Raw genomic sequence first — 20,017 nt, forward strand, 5'->3', positions numbered from 1 at the left:
TATACTGTACATGGCACAACCATTTTTTTATTCCAGGCTGTAAACACACCTTTTTAATAGTGTTTATTTGGGCATGTTAACATCGTAGTCTTTGAGAACTGATTTGATTTTGAAACCAGGTTCAAATGGCCACTTCAGGAACAGTTTTTGGTACCTCTGCAGTGGAGGATGCAGTCTATAGTGATACTAGTAAGAGTGTATCATGAGAACACCAAAGACATTAAGACATGCTTTATTTTCTACCCCACTTCAATTTAGTTCAGTTTTATTTATATAGCGCCAAATCACAACAAACAGTCACCTTAAGGCGCTTTGTATTGTTCTTCTCACTGCAATCCAGGTAAGTATTCCAAAGCATCATTTTACATAATGGTGATGCCAAAGGAAAAGTCACAGGAGCATCTGTTCATCACGTTAAATGCCATTAGCTGCAGAACAGAATTTAAAGTCCTTTTAACTGGAGACTTTGTGACTATAATGGCAACATTTGATAAACTTCAGACAGGCATGGCTTGCCTTTCTTCTGGTAATTCACGACATTTACTTGACTCGTTTTCTTTTTCTTGTTATGTAACTGACAAATGCAATGCGCTGTGGATTAGAGGACTATTCTATTGGCCACATAAATCATCCCAGTTGAGCTGGCGTGTCAGTGTCAGGGCAAATCAATGAGCGGCAACCACCGGGAGGGAGCTGGAGTCATAACTGCTTGTATTTGTTTAAATTGGGCACAGGATCTAAGTAACTACGCCCTCGGGTGTTTTGTGAAAACATTTATATATGGTTAACTATTGCTTTTATGAATTGGGATAGTGACACCTAAAAGCAAGCTGTAGTGTCCCATGATTACCACCTCCTTCCCAAATCTACTCACATACTCCCCCCGCTGTTTTAACAGCATCACACCCAATAATTTCCAACAACACCATCGACCCAGCGCTGGCTGACTAATGCAGAAAAAACAAAGCAGTGAAAACTCATCGGCTCAGATAACAACTGATCCTGCTGGAAAGAAACAGTCAACCTTTGAAATGAAAACGCAAGAACAGCTCGACATGCAGCCGGTCTCCTTCCATCTCAAATCACTGCATGTCTGTTTCATCTCAAACCAAACATTTTAGGCATAAAATAAGCCTGGATTTATGGGTCATATACATTTTTCCACTCGACTTTTCACTCTCAGTGTGCAGAAATCAGCACAGATCTTAAAAAAAGGCAGAGCTCAAACATCCAGGAAGGGCCACACAGTGAAGAATCAAACACTGAGTCTAATAGCACCGAGCTTTAACACTCAGTACAGCTACAGTGCAGACTTGACATTTGCAGTTTAGTCAGCCCTGGGGAAGTACACAGTTGATGAGCCAAGTCTTGTTAAATGTCACTTTTTGGAAATTCCCCGCTCAGTTCCCCTGAGTTCAATTTTTTTTTCTCCTCTGTGGGATAATGATTAATGAGCAGGAAGGCTTGGATCTAATTCCTCGTACCACCAAACCTACAATCCAGGGTCAGAATGTAAACAAAGCTGCATCCACATTACCCTAAATTGCCAGGTTGGTTAATACACGAGTAAAGAACCAACTAAACCTCGCAGTTTTCAGGGCATATCTCATGAAGCAGGAGTCAAGGGATAAACAGGAAATTTTTTTTTTCTTACAGATCCAAAGATAAACATGTAAAGGAAGGACGTGTAAGCCCAAACTTATAAAGAACATTTAAACGGCCTTCTCTTGACATGAGTGAGTTAAACGTTAAAATAAGCTTTACTGCGGCACAGTTTAAGTAAAAAAAAAAATTTTTTTTAAAACTCCAGTCAGACTCTTTTTGAAGATTTTTAGGAATCCCAAAGGTTCCCTCAGAACCTTTTCCCCCTGCAGCAAAGACTCACAACAATTAAGCAAACTTCTATCTGCCTGTTTACAGAAACATACAGAGTTACATCTTGGTTGTGTGCATCTCTTTTTTCCTGCTGTCTGTCTGTGTCAGAGCTGGTACACACACACACATGCACGGTGCGGTGCACAGGACGGCACCCTTTGGTTACAAAATTTGAAGGCGGTGTTAGCATTTTAATTAGTGCTTTATGATGAAACTGCTGCAAACCAATGGGGAAAACAATCAGTTTTTTTGGTGCTCTTTGAGTAGTTATTTCTCTACTTGGGATGTCACCAGAACTAACACTTATGGTACATTTCAATACCAAAATTCTGAAAATATTATTATTATTACCTCCGCCAAGGAGGTTATGTTTTCGGTCCCGTTGGTTTGTTTGTCTGTTTGTTTGTTTGTCAGCAGGATTACTCCAAAAGTTATGAACGGATTTCGATGAAATTTTGTGGAGTGGTTGGAAATGACAAGAGAAAGATGTGATTAAATTTTGGTGGTGATCCGGATCACGATCTGGATCCAGGAATTTTTTTAAGGATTCTTCACTATTGCGGGATAGGGGGATTTTAATAATTTAGCTTCTAACTCCGAAACACAAGGCACAAAAGCCTGAAAAAAATTAGAGTGTATACATAGTCACACGTTCTATCAAACAACATAGCGAGGCGATGATCATTTTTTTATCGTTTACGGCTCAGATGATCCTAGCGTCTGGGAAAGATGCAATATTATTTCACAGCATTTAGATACACATATTACAGCGTCAGTGACCCTTTGGCCTTGGCGGAGGTTTGCGCGCTCTGAGTGCTTCTAGTTTTACTTGTTTTTGACTTTTTTTTCCAGTATTGCAGGTACTGTAGGCAATACTGTAAGCAGCATATGTACCAAGTACATGTCAAAAAATGGATACTTTGATGCTAATTGTTCCTAAATTTATTAATGATGTTATTGGGTTAAATATTCATTTGCAACAGCGCTGTTTTTGCCAAACACTTAAGTATTATAAATGTTAACCAAGCACACGTTAACAGGGCTATAACTGAATGTATTTTCATGGACCAGTATTGTTTTAATCTTAATTTTTTTTTTTCAATTATGCCTCTTAATTTTGCCATTTTTTCCTCGTGGTATAAATAACATATTGATATATTGAGTGTCAAGTTTTCTTAGGTTTGAAATTCTAGTATTGTGACAACCCAAGTCTTTACCCCCCAAGAATGGTCTTAATGAAGTCACACAGAGGAATTCCTGATGTGGGAACGCACGTAAATGTGTGCTCCACCCACAAAATGAGTATGGAATATCTATAATCACTCATCTGCCTGCTTTCCTGTGTGTTTGGCTGTTAGTCTGCTGTTTACATCACTTCCTCTTTCCCATACTGTCAAAGTCAATTCTGACTTTATTGCTGTGGTCCAATCATTTTTCTTGCCCGCTGTCTGTGAGCCAATCAGCTTCCATTCTGCATGCTTTACATCCCTGCGCCCTTCTGTCATTCTGCCTTTCAGACTCTCATTTGTGTAACCCACCTCCTGCCCATCTCTGCCTCTCCCTGGTCACTCAGAGCCACATCCAAGCCTCCATCTTCATCACCACCACCACCATGTAGACTCTGGGGAGTCCTGTCCTAAATCCTGTCACTGCTGGGATCCTGTTCTGCTATGAGGGGTCATCAGAGTTTCATTGCCAAATAGTTTAATTCAATTCTGTATCTCAATAAATCATGTTCAGTTCATCCAAATGATCTCTCCACATTGAGCTGCCTGATATTGTGTTTTCCACTGCAGGAAGTAATGTTATGAAATGGAGATCCATTCAATTAAGCACAGCCTAATGCTAGTGCAGCCCGGTTACTGACCTATGTTTGAGAAGCAGAGCCCGAAGAACGCTGGGCCGGTCCTCTGCTCTGATCTGATCGGAGATGATCATTGTCTCTACCACCAGGTGGGCGATGCCGGGCAGAGAGGTCTGTTCGAGGTCCAAAAGGATGGCACCTAGAAAAGGGAGGAAAAAGCAAACACAAGGTTGCTACGACTTTGATTCAATGGTAAGGAGGAGAAACGTTTTCAAGGAACTAGTTTGAAACGCGGCAGCTATCACTGTTATCATTGAGGATTTTATTTCAGCTGCACGTAAGGTAAACCACATGACTGATAATCTGATGCTTGCTGGACACCCGCAGGAGCATTTTACCATGTGTGATGGTGCGGCGAAGCTCCAGCAAGCTGCGGAAAGACAGTGAGGCCACATGAGGTTTCCCCCAGCGGTCCGTCTCTTCATCCACATCCTCCTCAAACTTGATCCAGCGAGCGCGCTCCTTCCAACGCATTTCATGGTCCTTCTCCACAATCAGCTCATTTAGCTCCACAAACAACTGGAGATAAAGCAGAACAGAAACATAAGCACTAAAGCGCACGCTTAACCCGTCACATGTACATTTGGAATATGTTTGACAACTGTGTTAAGAGGCTGTAACTCAGTGGGGAAAAACATGTCTATCATGTTGCTTATAATCCATGATCAAGTTTCTTGGGGTGAATTAAACGCTGTGAAAATCCCCCTTACTTCTACTCCAAGTTCCTATCTTCATTGAGGTTTGTTTACCGAAACATACACACAGAAAGAATCAAATAATGATTGAAGACAGACAGTACACACACAGCACACTCAGCCAACCAAGAGAAACACTGTGTGCAGTGTGTACTAGCTGTCTTTGGACAGAAAGACACATTCGGTTACATTTTTAAATGCAGAATGACTTTTTTTTTTCCTCAGAGCAACACAATTTTTGTTTTTGCTGTCAAACTCAGGAGAAACAAATATGAAGTTTGTGCTTAAGATACAATAAGACGATACTTTGGAGGTGCTATTAAAGCCCTATTACTCAATACTTAAGCTAACTACAATTGTGTGTGAGAAGGGCGAAAAGCACCCACAAAATTATCCCCCAACTCTGCAGCCCCCCCCCTTCCAATCAATTTCCTATTCTATTCTATTCTATTCTATTCTATTCAGTTGCTTAAATGGCAGCAACTGCCCTGAAACATATCTGGATTTAATCTCCGTTTTGACTATAATGACGACCATTATTTACAAAATGAACATTTTTTTTATTGTTCAGTAACACCTGAAGCTAGTGACTGAGACCATAAACCTGTGAGGGAGGTGTTTACTGAGGTCACAGGTCATGGGAGACGAGGGCTGTTTTCCAAGAGTCTTCTATACTTCTATACACAGAAGCTACATCCAAAAAAAGGTAAACCCACTTTACAGTATCTCCATTTGTAACTTTGTAACAACTTTTGGAGCACTTAGCAGCTAAAGGACAAGACTCCTCCTTAAGGAGAATGTACTGTTTGCCTTAAATTTATTATAAGAAACAGCACCAAATGAATATTTGTGTCTTACTGTGTAAGCAGACAAGCACAAAGTGCTAACATATTCACTGCACTGTGCCACAGCACAAACACAAAAACCTTTAACACTACTTTAAAGATGAGAATTCATAACAAATCTAACTATTCAAATAAAACTGAAGTATTCCCCTGGTGGTCATCACAAAGATTAACTTGTAGCTTTTATATTTTTCCTCATTTCTCAATATTTAGTCTCTTAACAGTGCTACAAGTTTGAGTCCAAAAGAAACACTTTGGAAGAATTTTGAAATACCACGATTCTCCAAACTCTTGTTACCAAGACAGGGCGCAATTCAAAAAACACAAAAACTGATATTTTTACTTCCCTCTGATGAAGTTATTGAGTGACACTGAATGAACACTCAGTGAACCTGTTCTTAAAATTCTTAACTTGGCTTCGTATGGCTCAAAGAAAATAAGCACAACAAACGACATCCATTTTTGCTTGCAGCAGTAGTTATCCTCTTCAGTGAATGTACTGGAACCTCAAAACTGGTGCCAGGTGTGACCTGGTGAAAACAACACTAGCTATGCTACACTACTGCAGCTGATTTAAAAAAAAAAAAAGCTAAACAAAACATGGCCGTCACTGTGCTGCAAACCTCATGAGTTTTCTTTTCTGCAGCCCTCTTCTTCTTCTTCAGGCTGGATAGAGGCGTAGAACTGTTGCTGGTTCGGCTCACGTGACATCGGGACGACTTCTTCACCAGGTGCCGACGCACCCCGGGGTTATCCTCGAATCTGTGACCTGGGATTTTCGAATCAGAATGCAAAAGGTCAACATTGCCGAGTCACAGTGTCTGGATTATTAGTGACCAATCCAAATATGTACATTCAGTAAGAAGTAGCCTGAAATGCTCTTTTTAGGACTGCTGACACATCAAGCATCCTTTCATTAAAAAACGTGCTCCATCCTAGAACTTCAGAAATCATACGTCTCTTTAGATTTTGATCCAATAACAGACGGCAAAAGCTACACAGAATTGTGCGGAATGGGAAACGGTTACAGAAGAGGTGGTTTTACCCACAAACATTTATCAGTTCCTTAAAACTATATTCAGTTTCAATTTCCTCAACCTGCCAATCATATGTTATTGAATTTAGGATAATGAGGCCGCCTTGGCATCCGCTCACCATTCAACAGAGGAGGACGGTTGGGTGGTCCCTAAATTTGAATAAAGGAACTGGAAGTTTAAGGATAACAACATGTGGGGAAATGTGTTTAGAGAGGAACGCATGATTAGAAGTTATGATTACCATAATCTATTTACAATCCATTACAATTCAAAACTAAAGAAACACGTTTTAGTTCCAACATTGGGCTGGCGTATGTCACCGTAATGGTGGACAGTAGTGCAGCCGACCAGAGTGGCCAATGCATGAATATAATTTCCTCCTGAATAAACACTGTCTTTTTTAATTTTTCTACATGAGCAGCTGGAGGTTGTGTGTTTGTGTGTGTATGTGTGCATAAACTGCTGTTAGTGTTCCATCCTGCTGTGTCATGCCTTCCTTGGGGAAACAGAGCGAATGGAAATGAAAATGAAGTTAAACTATATTTCATTTTGTACAGTTTCCTGGGGGAAAACCTCTGAAGGTTGACCTTGCACGAACTGCCTCAGCTGATCTGGATGAGCTGGCTTTTTCTCAGCACAGGGCAGGGCAGGGCAAAGACTGGGCATTCAAGTCTAGGTGAAAAGGACATTCTGTCCATCTTAGTGAACTTCGTGAACCCAAGTCTGAATTTCACCTTTAAGCTTTCAGAGAAAGTATGACTCAAACGCCCAATGACACTTAAAACCCAGCATATTATAATTCAACACACCAGCAACAATTTTTTAAATATTTCTTGAAAGTCTGATGAGGTTTCAACAGCTTGGACAATAACTCCTTCTAGCCAAAAGTAATCATCTGTACATTTGAAAGTTTCAGGACCTGTAACCTTGCACTTGTTCAAACAGCCAAATCTAATAAATGTAAATAAATATTTACACTCTTGGCCCCCTTTATTAGGTACAACAGTATGGGGTTGGACCCTTCCTTGCCTCCAGAACTGCCCTAATCCTTCCTTCATTTGCTGGATGTGGAGGCCATTAGAATACAGCATGTGTACTTTGTCATGTTTGAGAAACCAGTTTGAGATCATCTCAGCTTTGTGAGAATACTCAGGTAGGCTGTGGTGTTTAAACACTGCTCCGTTGGTACTAGGAAACCTAAAGTGTTATCTATCCACCACACCATTACTGAGCCATTGATAAAAGCGTGGATGGATTCATGCCTTGTAGCCCATCTGCTTCAAGTTTGACATGTTGCATGTTGAGAGACGCTCTTCTGCATTGCTTGTCACATGTGGTTATTTGACTTACTGTTTTCTTAATGCAGCCTGGCTATTCTCCTCTGACCTCTGGCATCAGCAAGGCCTTTTCTCCCACAGAACTTTAGCTCATTGGACATTTTCTCTTTTTCATCTGTAAACTGTCACCAGACAAGACATGGCATTGCTGTGCATCAGGAGGAACCCAAGACCCACTGTACCCACATAGGGTCTGACAATGGGTCCAAGGATTTGATCCTGATACCTAATGGCAGTCAGGGTGCTGTTGCCTAGCCTGTAGAGGTCTGTGCATCCTTCCATGGATATGCCTCTCCAGACCCTAGCCAAATGCAAAACTAGTGAAAAAACAGTCCAAAAAATGAGGAGGGGAAAAAATGTCAGTGGCCTCCACCTGTAAAACCATTCCTGTTTTGGGGTTGTCTCATTGTTGTCCCTCTAGTTGTTGTTTAATTTAATTTAATTAATACCAAAGCAGCTGAAGCTGATTAACAACCCCCTCTGCTACTTAACTGACCAGATCAATAACTTAATTGACTTGATAATGAACTCTGATTAAAGTGCTCCTTTAATTTCTCCAAGCAGTGTATTATCAGAGTGTCTTCACAGTCTTAGATGCGGCTAAAAGTTGCATAATAAACACGACATCCAGATGAACAGAATCAATTTTCTGGGAGTACGTATATAACACAAACAAAATGACACTATATTGCCAAAGATATTCGCTCTCTCTGCCTTCACATGCATATGAACATTAGTGACAACCCATTCTTAATCCACAGGGTTTAACATGATATCTGCCCACCCTTTGCAGATATAACAGATTCAACTCTGCTGGGAAGGCTTCCCACATGGTTTAGGAGTGTTTATGGGAATTTTTGACCATTCTTCCATTTGTGAGGTCAGACACTGATGTTGGAGAGAAGGCCTGGCTCGCAGTCTCCGCTCTCATTCATCTCAAAGGTGTTCTACCAGGTCGAGGTCAGGACTCTGTGCAGGCCAGTCAAGTTCTTCCACACCAAACTGGCTCATCCATGTCTTTATGGAGCTGCTTTGCGCACTGGTGCGCAGTCATGTTGAACAGGAAGGTGCCATCCCCAAACTGTTCCCACAAAGCTGGGAGCATCAAATTGTCCAAAATGTCTTGGTATGCTGACGCATTAAGAGTTCCTTTCACTGGAACTAAGGGGCCGAGCCCAACTCCTGAAAAACACCCCCACACCATAACCCCCCCTCCACCAAACTTTAAACTTGGGACAGACAGGGACCACTCTCCTGGCAACCACCTAACCCAGACTCATCCATTGGATTGCCAGATGAGGAATTGTGATTCATCACTCCCAAGAACACGTCTCCACTGCTCTAGAGTCCAGTGGCAGTGAACTTTACACCACTGCTTCCAATGCTTTGAATGGTGCTCAGTGATGTAAGGCTTGGATCCATCTGCTCAGCCATGGAAACCCATTCCATGAAGCTCTCTATGCATTACTCTTGAGCTAATCTGAAGGCAACATGAAGTTTGGAGGTCTGTATCAACTGACTCTGCAGAAAGTTGGTAACCACTGTGCACTATGAGCCTCAACAACCGCTGACCCTGTTGTCATTTACGTGGCCCACCACTCCATGGCTGAGTTGCTGTTGTTCCCAATTCACTTCCACTTTGTTATAATTCCACTAACAGTTGCCTGTGGAATATTTAGTAGTGAGGAATTTTCATGACTGGTGGCATCCTATCACGGTACCATGCTGGAATTCACTGAGCTCCTGAGAGCGACCCATTCTTTCATAAATGTTTGTAGAAGCAGTCTGCATGCCTAGGTGCTTGGTTTTATACACCTGTGCCCATGGGAGTGATTGGAACACCTGAATTCAAGGATTTGGATAGGTGAGCGAATATTTTTGGCAATATAGTGTATTTCATGATAACAGTTCCATGAGGCTGTCCTAGAAAAGGCAGTCCAATAAGCTAAATGCTCAACATGTCAAGATTGGTGATGACAGTGCTAAAATGTTTATCGGTCCACTGACTTAACTTGTTACACAACACACACAGGGTCATGGGGGGGGGTTGAAGTCTATTCCAGCTGACATAGCAGTGATAGGTACCTTACTTTACCTAGTAGCATTCTAGAAGATTCATTGTCATCTATAAAAAGCAATAAACAGAAGGCTGCCCAGATTATGGGTAGAAGATTAAGAAAGTAATAAAAAAAAAAAGAAGTAAGCCAGCCAATCAAAATAAAGCTCATCTAAAAGATGAGATCGAGTCTCGTGGGTGAACGGAATGCCGACATCTGTAGGAGTGATATAAAAATATAGTTATCTTCTGATATCACTCCTACAGATGTCGGCATTTAGGGCCAGTAAGATTCCAAATGTGTGTATATATAGTCCATATATGGACTGAAATACTGGCCATGTTTCATGTTAAAGTAGAGCTGTCAACATGTTTAAAATTCAAGGTAAGGTGGTTGGAATCACTTGAGGCAATTTGACTGATCAGCTAAGACAGGTAATAAAGAGCTAAATGTATTTTAATTACCCATAAAAGATAAATCCCAGTGCTTTCATCTGCCTCAGTAAAGGGGAAAATGTTCATAATTGCCCACTATAACCCTATTAATGTTTCAACTAGAACTGAACTCATAATATGCTGAGTTATTTCAGCCTGATTCCTTAACTTCTCTTTCATCTGCTGGATGAAAGTTTCTTCACAGGACTAGTGTGCCATGTTTCTAAGCCCACACAGGGCTAAAAAAGCAGAAACACTCATGGTCTGTCAATGAAATGTCTTTCCGCTCTAGCTGTGGCTGAGCCCAAAGCCAAATGGGTCCCAATGGATCAATAGAAAAGTAGGAAACAGCAGCAGTCGAGCACCGTGTCAGTTTGTTCAATACCATGGACAACTTTGTTCAGTGTGTGGCCATGAATGAGCTTTACACTGCCAATAATCAAGCTAGCAGCAGGCTAAATGATCAATGGAAACAAGTGTTTCTTTCCATTGATTATTCATATAAAAATAGAATGAAATGCTCGCCCATGGGAATTCCCTGATGTGTTTACATCAGAGCTTCGGAAGCATGACGTAACTGTCATTCCTGTCACATATGCATTTGTTTAAACAAATAAAATGCTACAGAGGAAGAGGTGAACCTCCACAGAAAATAACTTACGGATAGGCTCGAGAGGCGACCCCAGCTGGCTGTGGATTGACTCAAGCAAATCATAATCATCAAAATCCAGAACAAACTCTTCAAAGTCCTCAAATCCGTCCATGTTTGACAGTGAGCTGTGGCGCTCATATTGGTATCGCTTTGGAGTTCCAAAGCCTTTCTGGGTGCTGCAACGGCGTTCTGGTCCATGGTGCTTCTTATCAGAGGTCCCGTGTCCTTGGTTTTCCTGTCCCTCAATGTCTGTCATCTCCACGGTCGGTACCTCCTCCTATCCACCTCTCTCCAAGGGTACACACTGCTCATCCAACTCTTGAATGCCGTTGCTCTCCCTGGGGCTACTGACCTGAAGAGTCTGGATCCAGCTGCCGCTTTGTGTTGGCTATGCAATAGCTATGCAAGCCCAAAGTAACCAGCTCGAGTGAAAAACAATGGTTTGTGGTCAAAGAGAAGCAACTTTTAAAAAATAAGTTGCATGCATCAAAGAGGGAACAAAGAAAAATTACAGATGTGAGAGAATTCGTCAATCAAAACATTCACTTTTCAGTCCAAAAATGTAAACAAAATCACACGTACAGATCCTCAGTGTCACAAAAAAACCCTTTCTGCTTTATGTCCAAACACAGAGTTGGAGCTGCACCCTCAGGCAGAAGCTCCCTGCTGGATCCACCATCTGACAGATTAATGAAAGACTTTGACATCCGCTTTAGCTGCAGCTCCAAAACCATGTATTGATAAGGGATGGTCTACTTTAATAGACCCGCCTGTCAGCTGAATGGTAGCACCACCTTTTTTTGAACAATGTCCACAAGCTATTGATCTCTGTGGCTTCTGGTAAAGCATGAAAGAGTGGATCGGAGCTCATGAGTTGATGCCTTTTGTTTCCATAGCGCCGCCATCACTTTCCAACCATGTGATGTGTAGAAGGGCCAAAGGCTGATATCTCCACCTGAACCTAATTAAACTGAAAAGGCACACATAGACAGCACAAAGAGAGATGCACAAATATACACTGAGAAAGAACTGAAATAAAACCTATCTGATGTGAAGAACAGAATATCCGCCCGTGCAATCCGCTTAGAGGATATATTGTATAATGGTACTAATTATCAGAAGAAGCAGCACCTTTCCTGTCCCTGCATCTCTATGGAAACCAGTGCATCCACCCCTGAGGTTTCCTAGTCTGATTGGCCAAACCAGGTGCACCAATGTGAGCTACACACACATTCACCATGCTTCAAAGTTGGATTCATGACTCACTGTTTGCATTTGTACGAATGACCGCATATGTGAGTGTGTTGTGTGTATGCATGGGAATATTCACATAAATGTTTTTTTGTTAGACTGAACCTGTCTGACCAAAGCTGTGAACGCTATTTAAAATCCAACTGCGATCTTCATACTGCAAGATTTCCACCAAGCATACCTTCAAACATTATTAAAAAACAGCAGCACTTCAAGGGTTGTATGACGTGTTGCTGCAGAAGACACTGATCTCATGAACGCCAGCAGTCACAGGTCGGTCAACGATTATCACCATGTGCAGGGACTCCTATTTGCAATGCAGTTAATCTCCCCTGTTTTCTCTCTATTATCTGGAAGTTCAAGTGCCAGTATTACTTAATTAATCACCATACTTAACAGAGGGCTCATTAATGCCTTGAGTATTAACTTCACAGCCTCTAAATATCGGAATATCTCTAAATATCAGAAGCACAGATTCAGATATTTTAAGCTTTAAATAACAAGCTTATAATATCTGCTAAACATCTCGTCCGAGATGTTTAGCAGATGCACCTATGATGTGAATTTGAAAACTCTAGGTGAGATCGTTTCCTTTGAGACAGCCGAGCTAAAAATGAAAGATATACTTTTATTAACGCACGTGGAACAGCAGCAGCAGCTTGGTTAGCATGCAGCTCGATCAGGATCCGACAGTAAACAAGGTTTTGTGTGCTTCTATATATCCTGCAGCTATTAAATAGATTTCAGGTTTATGATAAAGTTTGTCATAAAGCAGTCCTTTTCTGGATAGATCCCACACTCTCCCTGAGCTGTCAGATTTACAGAGAGAACATCTGCTCCCACCTCCAAGACCATGCCATGCTGTTTCGCATGAGTAAAACCTACAGTATGCTTAGTGTACTATTTTTCTTATTAGATTACACGTATGTTTATCAGTGGCCTGTGTTGGTCAATGTTGAAATTAACTGGCTGCATCTGTATTCATAAAATTGCGTGCTGTTAACAGATTACCTGTTAAAGTGTCCACTCCCATCTGGACTTGTTTTTGGGAGTGTGGCTTCATGCAAACTTGTCCCGCTTAATAAAACCAACTCACATCACGTCTTAACACCTAACTGTGAGTGCGCTTGAACTGCAAACTACCAAAACGTAACAGAGGAACATACACTAGTGATATATGTGGCCAATCCATGTGAAGCATCACCCACTGCAAATCCGATGCCCTGTTTTTCTGTTTCTAGATGGGTCCTAAACAGTCAATGATTACGCTGCTCTGGGAAAGCAGGAAAGGCCAGGGGCAGGGTCGACATTGAAGGGGAATCGACTGCAGGCTTCTGTTAATTAAAGCCCCGTGGTGCTCGGAGAGAGAGTATTTTTGTGGCCGTACAAGCTTTTGCCTCCAAAACCTGCTCTCTTCTCACCTTTTATTGTTTCAATATTGCTTATTGTTTCTTTTTGCTAACTCTGAGCATTTAATCACGGAGTTGCCCCTCTAAAGTGATGCTACAAATAAGTGTAGCTCATACTGTATCTACTTCTCTAACTGTGCTACAAATTACACATTTTTCATTCTCAACAGATTAAAATGGGTGGTGACATATAAGTGAATGACTACAGAGAGATTATTACAGGAGCAGCCTGCATGTGCAGAGATGATGAGTCAACTGTGTCATTTCTCTGTCCTCCATGTTTTGTGTTTGTTATTTTTAACAGTGCATACGGGGGGGGGGGGGGGGGGGGGGGGGGGGGGGGGGCTCGGAGCTGTGTGGGTCGGTTTCATGAGACAGGATGTGTGGGATGTCCGTGATGGGGCCAAATCAGCAAAATGTGCCAGTGTTGGGCTTCAGTGAAGAAATGCAGTTATTAAATGTTACAAAAGGCTTTCTGGGTTAAAAGAAGCCGGGATAACACTGTTGAAATAAAATACACTTTGTGGTAAAATTTTCCTTTTTATTTTTTTTTTTTAATTACAGGACCCAATGCAAGCACATTGTTATGATCCACTGGGTAGGTTGTATTAAACTACAAGGTCAGAAGTATATTAGATCTGTGCAACTATGTGATTTTAAATGTCAGACTTTGACATTGGATGTGTTTTTAAAACATAAATATTTTTGTTGCCTATTGAATACACCTGCACAGGTTCCCTATGTTGAACGTAAAAAAAAAAAAAAAATGCAATTTACACAATAAACACAAGCAACAGTTAATATTTTAGATCTATTTATCTACCTACCTATTTATAAACCATTTAAAAAGCACAGCAAACAAGTGTGCTGAAATACTTCTCAGAGCCAGCAGAGGGCGACAAAGCCAACCTCCACATCATTATTATGTCATCAAAAATGTCGTGTTATTTCTGGCTATATTTAGTCACTTAATGAGAGGGAAACAGGCTTCTATTTAATCATTTAATCTGTAGTCAAAGCAGCTGGTGTTATTATGTCTTCAGCAACACTGAAGATACGATCAAGAGAAAAGTCTCCAGCTCTCTGTCAGGTAGAAATGCATGCTGACAATGAGTTTACCTTTACTGCAAGGTACACACTGCCAAAAAACTCAAGTCGTATCCATGTATGCTCAGATCAGAGCACTGATGCATGTAAATGTATTTTTTTATTATCTGAATACACTGACTGGGCAGTTAGCACAGAGGTCTTATGGAGAACTGGTGAAGCATAGCTGATGCATAACAACCACAATAGATAAAGGCACCCCACCCCCACCCCCCTCCCCCCACATCATTGTTGTGGCGTGGGTGATAAGAAAAACTGAGTCATCTCAGAAGGTGCTTTTAGAGATGAAGACAACCATCTACCATTCTCCTGCTCCAAAGCTTTTCCTCAGCACCAGTGACTACATAAAACAGCAGTTTTTGTAACATGCCCAACAATCATATCAATCTGTAGAGCACAACACACCAACACATACAAACACCCTATTAGACTTGCATTTAATAACAGACACAGTACCACAGCTGCCTGAAAACAGATCCTCGTTCAAGCATTTCTAACACACGCAGGTTTCAACAGGTTTCTGCATCATTTTACTGTAGACCTCACTTACCTCCTCACTCGTTTGCTCATTGTTACGGCCATGGCCAACCACACCCTCCTGCTGCTGCTCCAGCAGCCTGCAGGCTGACTTACCTCAGCTAGCGGCACTCCTCCCGTACCCCTCCACACTATTACCAATTTCCTCTCCACCAGATTTCATCCTCCTGCCCTTAGCCTCCCTCCAATCATTCTCTCAATTACTGCACTGTATGCTGCCACAGTATTAAAAGAAGTTTCAAAGTCTTTTGTCTACATGATGTGGGCAAAATACTAATAAAATTATAATAAAAATAGTAAAAAAAACAAAAAAAAAACACCTTATACACACATACAAGAGATATGGAGCATCACCATTTATAATGCAGTCCAGTACAAAATACTAAAAGCACCAATAAATTTATTTTCAGCACTATTACAACAAGCTGCATTGTAGGAAAAACTTTATTGATCCCAGAGGGAATTCCATATGTCTGGCATAGCTCATCTGTTATTGGTATGAGAACTGAAACGCCTGATGGCTGTTTCACAGTGAACAGAGAGAGAAATTTTCCAGCACTGATGTGTTTTTGTTCCATAAAGATGCTGTAAAGTGGTCTTCTTATATAGCGTTTTTTCTACTCTACTTTGAGCACTTTGATACAACATGCCTCATTCACCCATTCAACCACCAACCTTCCGATTAGTAGGTGACCTGCTCCGCCTCCTGTGCTACAGCCGCCACAGGGAGTTGTTCAGGATGGATTCTAATGTTTTTAGTGTGCGTGTGTCAACAACTGTAAAATCAGGGAGTTTAATACAAATGTACATATCAAGACATTTCAGTAAATTTTCCTCATTAGTCTAAAAAAAAAAAGAATAAATAATGCTCCATGTTAAACTACAGACCTCCATAATTTTTTTTTTTTATTTTTATTTTATGCTCCACTCCACTGAGGCTGGTGTAGGATGCCTTTCTCCAGGCATCTGAATTGTGGTCTGAAGCCCATTTTCCAGCTGGAAGTTTAGCTCAGAAAATTAGAGATGTTCTTGTGTGAATAAGAGCAGCCACGTTGCTTTTCTGTTCAAGGAACACAAACTGCCGTAAAAATGGGAACAAGATGAGATGAGGCCTGAACAAGTTCACAGGTGGGGTGTTTTTTTTTATGCATTTGGTTCTGTGTCATTTGTAACTAACATTTACAGTTACAGTGCACAGGGTTTTTTTTGTTTTAGTAATTCTGCCTCTGTGCACCACCACACGAGAAGTGACTCAAGCTTTATTTTTCAGAAATTACAGCCATGGTCCCCCATTCTTAGAGGTTCAAGAGTAATTTCATTTACCGTGGCACAAATTAATCTTTGTTTCACCCAGTGTTAATTTCGACGATAACTAAATTAAAAACTACCTAAAAGGATAAAAACGATGATGAAATTAATTGACACTTTTGTCAACTAATGAAAAACGAGACGAAAATGCTTGGTGGGGACGACAGCCAATCAGAACTGATTTAATTTTGTGACAGGGCGGGACAAGTTATGAACACGTCCAATCAAACGTACAGTTGCACAAATTTGATCTAAACCCGGGAAGGCCACACTTATTAATACATTAGCTATTTTGTTATGTTTGAGGTTTATTTTTGAACTAATGGCACTGCTGCTTTTATGGTACTCAGTTTTATAAAGAACGTAATATGCAATTTGTTATGCATATCACGTTTTCAGGCAGAGGAGGCCTACCCATCAATATTTCATTGTTGTGCTCAATAAACAAGGTCAGGTAAATAAAGATGCTGTTTGTTCAATATGTTTGTGTGTGTGTATTGGTCTTTCAAACATTAATAATATTCCATAACTTTTAATAAATGTTTAATTTTGTGTAAGTGTGCATAGTGACTAATTCAAGGGAACTGAAGAAAAAGCATTTACATTTTACAGCCTTTATATTTTAGTCGACTGAATCTAAAACTATTCAGATGACTAAATTATGACTAAAACTAAATCAGAATTTGCTGTCAAAATTAACACTGGTTTCACCACTTATAAAAAATGTTTCATTATCCAAAAACTTTTGGACCAAACTGTATTTTCAAATATAGTATGATAAAGTGTCAGGAAATAGTAAAAAAAAATCTCAACTGGTTTCTTTTGTCAGTGTTGATTACGCTGATGATTATCATGGTGACAAGTAGCTCAGTACTTCAGCAAATTATCTCAAACACACACACACACACACACACAGTACAACCCCAATTCCAAAAAGTTGGGACACTGTAAAATGTAAATAAAAACAGAATGCAATGACTTGTAATTTTCATAAACCCATATTTTATTTGCAATAGAAAACACAGAAAACATGTCAAATGTTTAAAATAAGACATTTTACTATTTCATGAAAAATATTAGCTCAGTTTGAATTTGATGTCAGCGGCACGTCTCAATGTTGGGACGAGGCCAACAAAAGACTGGAAAAGTAAACAGTACCAAAAAGAAACAGCTGGAGGAGCATTTTACAACTAATTAGCTTTATTTTGAGAAGGTCAGTAAAATGGCTGAGTTTAAAAGAGCATCTTAGTGAGGGGGGGTTTATTAGAAGTAAAGACAGGCAGAAGTTCACCGATCTGCAAAAAACTGTGTTTACAAATTGTGAAACAATGTCAGAATAATGCTCTTCACCTTAAATTTGCAAAGACTTTAAATATCTCATCATCTACATCATCTACACAAAGCTGAAAATCCTGGATGCACAATTCAGTCATAGAAATCACTGCATGGGCTCAGGGACCAGAAATCCCTGTCTGTGAACACTGTGCCATCCACAAATGCAGGTTAAAGGTCTGTCATGCAGAGGACAAATAAATATGTGAACATGATCCAGAAACATCGCTGTCCGAAGCAAAGTGGAAAACTCCCATCCAGTCTTTAGGGAAGCCCTGGCATATTTCAGCAAGACAATGCTGAACTGCATCCTGCATCGAATACGACAGAATGGCTTCATAGTGGAAGAGTACAGGTACTGAACTGGCCCGTCTGCGGTCCAGACGTCCCAACGTTTGTGACACGTGGCTGCCATCAAATTCAAATAATGTAATACTTTCCTTAAAATGGTACATATTCTCAGTTTAAACATTTTATATGTTTTTTTATGTTCTATTGTGACAAAATATGGATTTATCAGATTTGCAAATCAAATCAAATCATTGCATTCTGTTTCATTTACATTTTGCACAGCGCCCCAGCTTTTGTAGATATATGTCACTGGTGTTAAGAACAACAGAAATAAACAGTATGGTTCAATCCAGCACAAACACATCCTTCCCAAAGTGCTGCTGTGTATCACACGAACAACCTTTATAATGTATCTTTCTTACTTTTCATGTCATCCAGATCAGCGCTGACCAACATCTGGGCCTCAGCCTCGTCAGTGGGCACCTGCTGGTAGACGGCGGTCTCCAGAGCGGTCATGCTGCCAATGCAGATCCGCTCCCGCAGGTCATAGTTGCTTCGCTGGGCGCCCGGCAGACGATGGTGGACGGGCTTCCTCCGGAACCAGCCGTGGGGTGTGGATGAACTTGGGGGATCTGATTCTGAGGGAACACTGACAAAGAGCACAATAAGTTAGGCTTATGAAATTTTTTCCTTAATTGATTGTATGACATTAGGAAAGAACTTCAGCTGTCACTTTTTTTTTAAAATTGTTGACTCCTGGGTTATAAAATTTGAACAGTGATGTAATCCAGAAACCAAACTTAAAGCATTACATTATATATTGTTAGTATAGTTTTTAAAATTCAACTTTGTTAAATGCTGAGCATCCTTTGCTCTCGGTTGCACTGCCATTACTTCACCAACAGAGGGCTTTAAAACACAGCAGCAGGCCTGGCTCTCCTCTCCAAGCCTCTGAGTCATCCTCAGCTGTGCTCACTCAAACACAGCAATGAAACATTGCATGGCTCAGGCATGATGCTTGTTTCTGTGCTTTTATCCAGCCAGGCATTAGCGGAGACAAGCACTTGAATTGCCATGGCGCCCCTGACCTCCCAACAGCAAACTCCATACATTATTCAGAGCCTCACCAAATAATTCATATTCTGATGGTTCTACTGTATGTGTTAGCTAGCCAGATGGGTCTACCAAAATGAAGGATTCAGCTGGAACCATCAGTTCTTAAATGAAAGTTTCTAATCATCTTTAACAAATTTGTACTTGAAAAAAATGCTACATTATGACCGTTGTTATGAGAATGTAACCAGCAACATACTCCTGTGAAAGGCTTCATTTCCAGTGAATTCTGCCTGGTAAAACAAACAGCAGTAAGGGATAAACTGATAACAAAAATCTGTTAAAGCTGCATCATTAAGTGGCTCATGCTTTAATAAAAGCCTGGGTGTAATGTGAAAGAAGTTGCTCACAGTGGCAATCCTACAGCTAATCTCAGCTCTGTATCTCCCTTTAACGACACAGTGTTTTAGAATCTTTTAGCATTTGATTTCGGTTTTATGGCCCATAGCTTTAATTCCCTCTCACTGCTTGAATGGCCTGTTTCCAGCGATGAAAACTCTAATGAACACACCACTGCCTGTCCAGCATCAGACAGCCTGCAGACAATGTTAGCAGCTAGCTCGTGATGATAGCTCAGTGTCTAGCGACTAAAAAAAAAAGAAAAAAAAAGACATGTTCTCGAGTTGGTGGAGACCAAAATAGAGCTACTGTTGTGATAGCAACTGTTGTGTATTAAAGTATGCCACCCAAAGTCAAAACATCCCCAACAGCGGCTTAAAGGTCCCATATCCTGAAAATCCACTTTCATAGGGTGATGAGATTTTTATAAACTTTGAGAATAAAGTAGGAGCTCTTATTGCTGGCATTCTTCCAGCTAGTAAGAATTTCCCCATCTTTCTACATAGATAGCTTAAGCTGTGATTGGACAGCTCA

General features: G+C 40.7%; 1 protein-coding gene across 2 annotated transcripts in view; it reads right to left on the reverse strand.

Moving 5' to 3' along the window:
* The window catches only part of slc4a3 (solute carrier family 4 member 3), a 62,671-nt gene that overhangs the window by 17,595 nt on the left and 25,059 nt on the right, over window positions 1-20,017 (reverse strand). Inside the window, exons 5-8 of one of the 2 annotated variants that reach the window (XM_030758206.1) lie at window positions 18,454-18,680; window positions 5,903-6,048; window positions 4,078-4,258; window positions 3,743-3,878 (exon numbers count right to left, since the gene is read on the reverse strand). In XM_030758206.1, the coding sequence (XP_030614066.1) occupies window positions 3,743-3,878; window positions 4,078-4,258; window positions 5,903-6,048; window positions 18,454-18,680 (690 nt within the window). Of the gene's footprint in view, window positions 1-3,742; window positions 3,879-4,077; window positions 4,259-5,902; window positions 6,049-10,805; window positions 11,505-18,453; window positions 18,681-20,017 lie in introns of those variants that run through there. The other variant, XM_030758205.1, reaches the window with a different exon arrangement.

This window comes from Archocentrus centrarchus, chromosome 21, assembly GCF_007364275.1.
Source record: "Archocentrus centrarchus isolate MPI-CPG fArcCen1 chromosome 21, fArcCen1, whole genome shotgun sequence".
Taxonomy (NCBI): Eukaryota; Metazoa; Chordata; class Actinopteri; order Cichliformes; family Cichlidae; genus Archocentrus; species Archocentrus centrarchus.